General features: G+C 40.7%; 1 protein-coding gene across 1 annotated transcript; it reads left to right on the top strand.

Moving 5' to 3' along the window:
• The first annotated feature begins 590 nt into the window (after positions 1-590).
• Positions 591-1,860, top strand: LOC130564280 (serine/threonine-protein kinase pim-3-like). The gene is made up of 4 exons (XM_057350242.1): positions 591-732; positions 823-1,207; positions 1,391-1,531; positions 1,763-1,860. The coding sequence occupies exons 2-4, from the start codon at positions 907-909 to the stop codon at positions 1,858-1,860; spliced, it is 540 nt and encodes a 179-aa protein (XP_057206225.1). The 5' UTR covers positions 591-732; positions 823-906.
• The last annotated feature ends 600 nt before the right edge of the window (positions 1,861-2,460 follow it).

Raw genomic sequence — 2,460 nt, 5'->3', positions numbered from 1 at the left:
TTATTCTTTATGTATTTTAAGTGTAAAGTGTTATTCCGATGTCTTTTGAGCTGATTTCTGTTTTATATTTAGTTTTTTAAACGATTGTCCTGCTGTTTTACTTTTACTAACTTTAACACGTTTCATTCTGTTGAATCGCATTGGATGTACTGAACCCCTCTCCATTATATGCACATTATATGCAAGATTTGTTTGTTAAATTACAAACATCACTGCTATTGAAGTTCATGTGAGAAAAAGAAACAAGAATCGCAAGTGTTCCTTTTGCATTTTCTGTTTATAGGACAATTTTCATTCCTTTATAAAGTGGGCAAGATGCTAGGAGAGGGAAACTTTGGCAAAGTGTATATGGGGACTCGCAGATCCGACCGCCTAAAGGTAGAAACACCTTTGCTTTATGCATCAAACATTTTAAACATTTTAAAGTGGTTGAACATTCTTATCATGTGTAATGCCATACATGTTGAGTGTTTTGATCCAGATATGTTGAAGTGAATTTGCAGACTGTGTGATGTACTGCTGTAAAGCTAACATGTGATGATTTCTCTTTGCAGGTCGCCATCAAAATTATTCACAAGACGCCACGCACTAACGAATGTGTGAAAATTGTGAGTTGACAAGATTTCATATGTACAGTGGGGTCGAAAAATCTTTGCCAAATTGAGAAGAAATCTTAAAGATTCTGCTCCATTTCTAGGTTGAAAATCAGATATGGTTTGAATTCAAAATAAGGTAACTAGAAAAATGCATTTGTGTTAATGATTCATGAAAATGTAAAAGTTGCCTACTGTCAGCTAACTTTTTTTAACCTTTTTTTACCAGCCTGGGCATGACAAGCCTCTGTTGAGAGAAGTGGCTCTAAATCTGCTACTACACAAACCAGAGAAATGCTCCAACATTGTAGTAATGTTGGACTGGTTTGTAGAAGATCGCCTGCACATCCTCATTTTGGAATATCCACGTCCCTGCGTGACCTTGGCTACATTCCTGACAAGACATAAAGGACGTCTAAGGGAAAATAAGGCCCGTTATCTCATGCGTCAAGCAGTGAACGCAGCCAAACACTGCATTGACCACAACATCTGCCATGATGACTTACACAACGAAAACTTCCTGATCAACACTAAGACGATGGAGCTCAAATTAATCGACTTTGGATGCGGCCTTCTAATCTCCTCTAGTAGCACACCAGACGCTGAATGTAATGGTGAGATGAGTTTTTGTGTTGCCGTAGCATTAAGCCACAATGTAATGTGTCCCTTCTACAAAAACTGTACCCAACTCAAACTCAAGATTGTCAACATTTACAGTGATGAATTGAACCCATTATACTGTGACTTGAAGGACTTCTGCTAAATGAAATGTTTGCTCACTTTGGCTTGCATTACAGAGCGAACTAAAGCGGTTGAACAGACAGTCTATTTTTTGGGTGATCTGCTCCTCGGGATGACGGTTGGAGATGAGAGGAACCGTGTCCATGATCTGGATGCACTAGACAACCCGGAGATCAAGGCCCTTGGTTTATCTAAAGGTAAGAGACCAGCACTTACAAAAAATCCTTGTTAAACACAAACCAAGCTTCTCCTCTCATCAGTTTTTCTCACCAAATGCAACTTTCTTACTATAAATTGAAAGAGTAAAGGATATCGTTCTAACAGTAAATTAAGCTACATATTTCAGTAGCTATTGTTACGTTTGACAGTGTGTTACAAAGAACATACATGACTAATCGGTTCTCTCGATTAAACACTTTTCCTCACAGAATGGCGTGACGTGATAAATCTTTGCATGTTCACGCCATCAGCCAACATGCCAACATTAGAAGAGCTCCTCGACCATGAGTGGTTTAAGCAGGGCTAAAGGTCAAGAGCAGTGGTTCTCAACTCTGGCCCGCGAGATCCATTTTCCTGCCGAGTTTAGCCCCAACTCTGATATAAAGCACCTGAACAAGCTAATCAGCGTCTTTAGGAATAGATGCGTTCAACTTAATGCGGCGCTGCGCAAATCTATCAGCGTATGACATTTAAGTACCGCGATAGAGATTCAAGTGCAGATTGCTCGGTACGCATTTGAATCGCTCTCGCGGTAATTTAATGCTATATGCAAAACAATCTGCGCAGCCCAACATTAAGTTGAACGCGTCTGTTCCTGAAGTCTCTGATTAGCCTCTTTGGGTGTTTTATCAGAGTTGGGGTTAAACTCGGCCAAGAGTATCTCAATGACACCAGCTACATTCCGGGTAGGTAAGGTAGGTATTTTGGTGCACATACTGTAGCAGGGATTGACAGTAAGGAGTGCCGATGGCTGGGAGCTGGTGTGAATGATGCTCGGGACAGTGACGGAACTGTCACGTGCCCAATCGGGCCAGTGCTGCATCATCATGAAAGCTTATCAGTTCACAGCGTGTCAATACCCTATCACTTCTTCTTTCGCTTGAAAGGACACATTCACACAAAATGT

The sequence above is a fragment of the Triplophysa rosa genome, linkage group LG13, assembly GCF_024868665.1.
Source record: "Triplophysa rosa linkage group LG13, Trosa_1v2, whole genome shotgun sequence".
NCBI lineage: Eukaryota > Metazoa > Chordata > Actinopteri > Cypriniformes > Nemacheilidae > Triplophysa > Triplophysa rosa.
The sequence above is the reverse complement of the archived record's forward strand: the minus strand, read 5'-3'. Positions and strand labels throughout refer to the sequence as shown.

Coding starts and splice junctions, on each gene's coding strand:
- LOC130564280 (XM_057350242.1), top strand. CDS start 907: ATGTTGGACTGGTTTGTAGAAGATCGCCTGCACATCCTCATTTTGGAA. Junction 1,208..1,390: donor ACCAGACGCTGAATGTAATG/GTGAGATGAGTT, acceptor CTTGCATTACAG/AGCGAACTAAAGCGGTTGAA. Junction 1,532..1,762: donor GGCCCTTGGTTTATCTAAAG/GTAAGAGACCAG, acceptor TTTTCCTCACAG/AATGGCGTGACGTGATAAAT.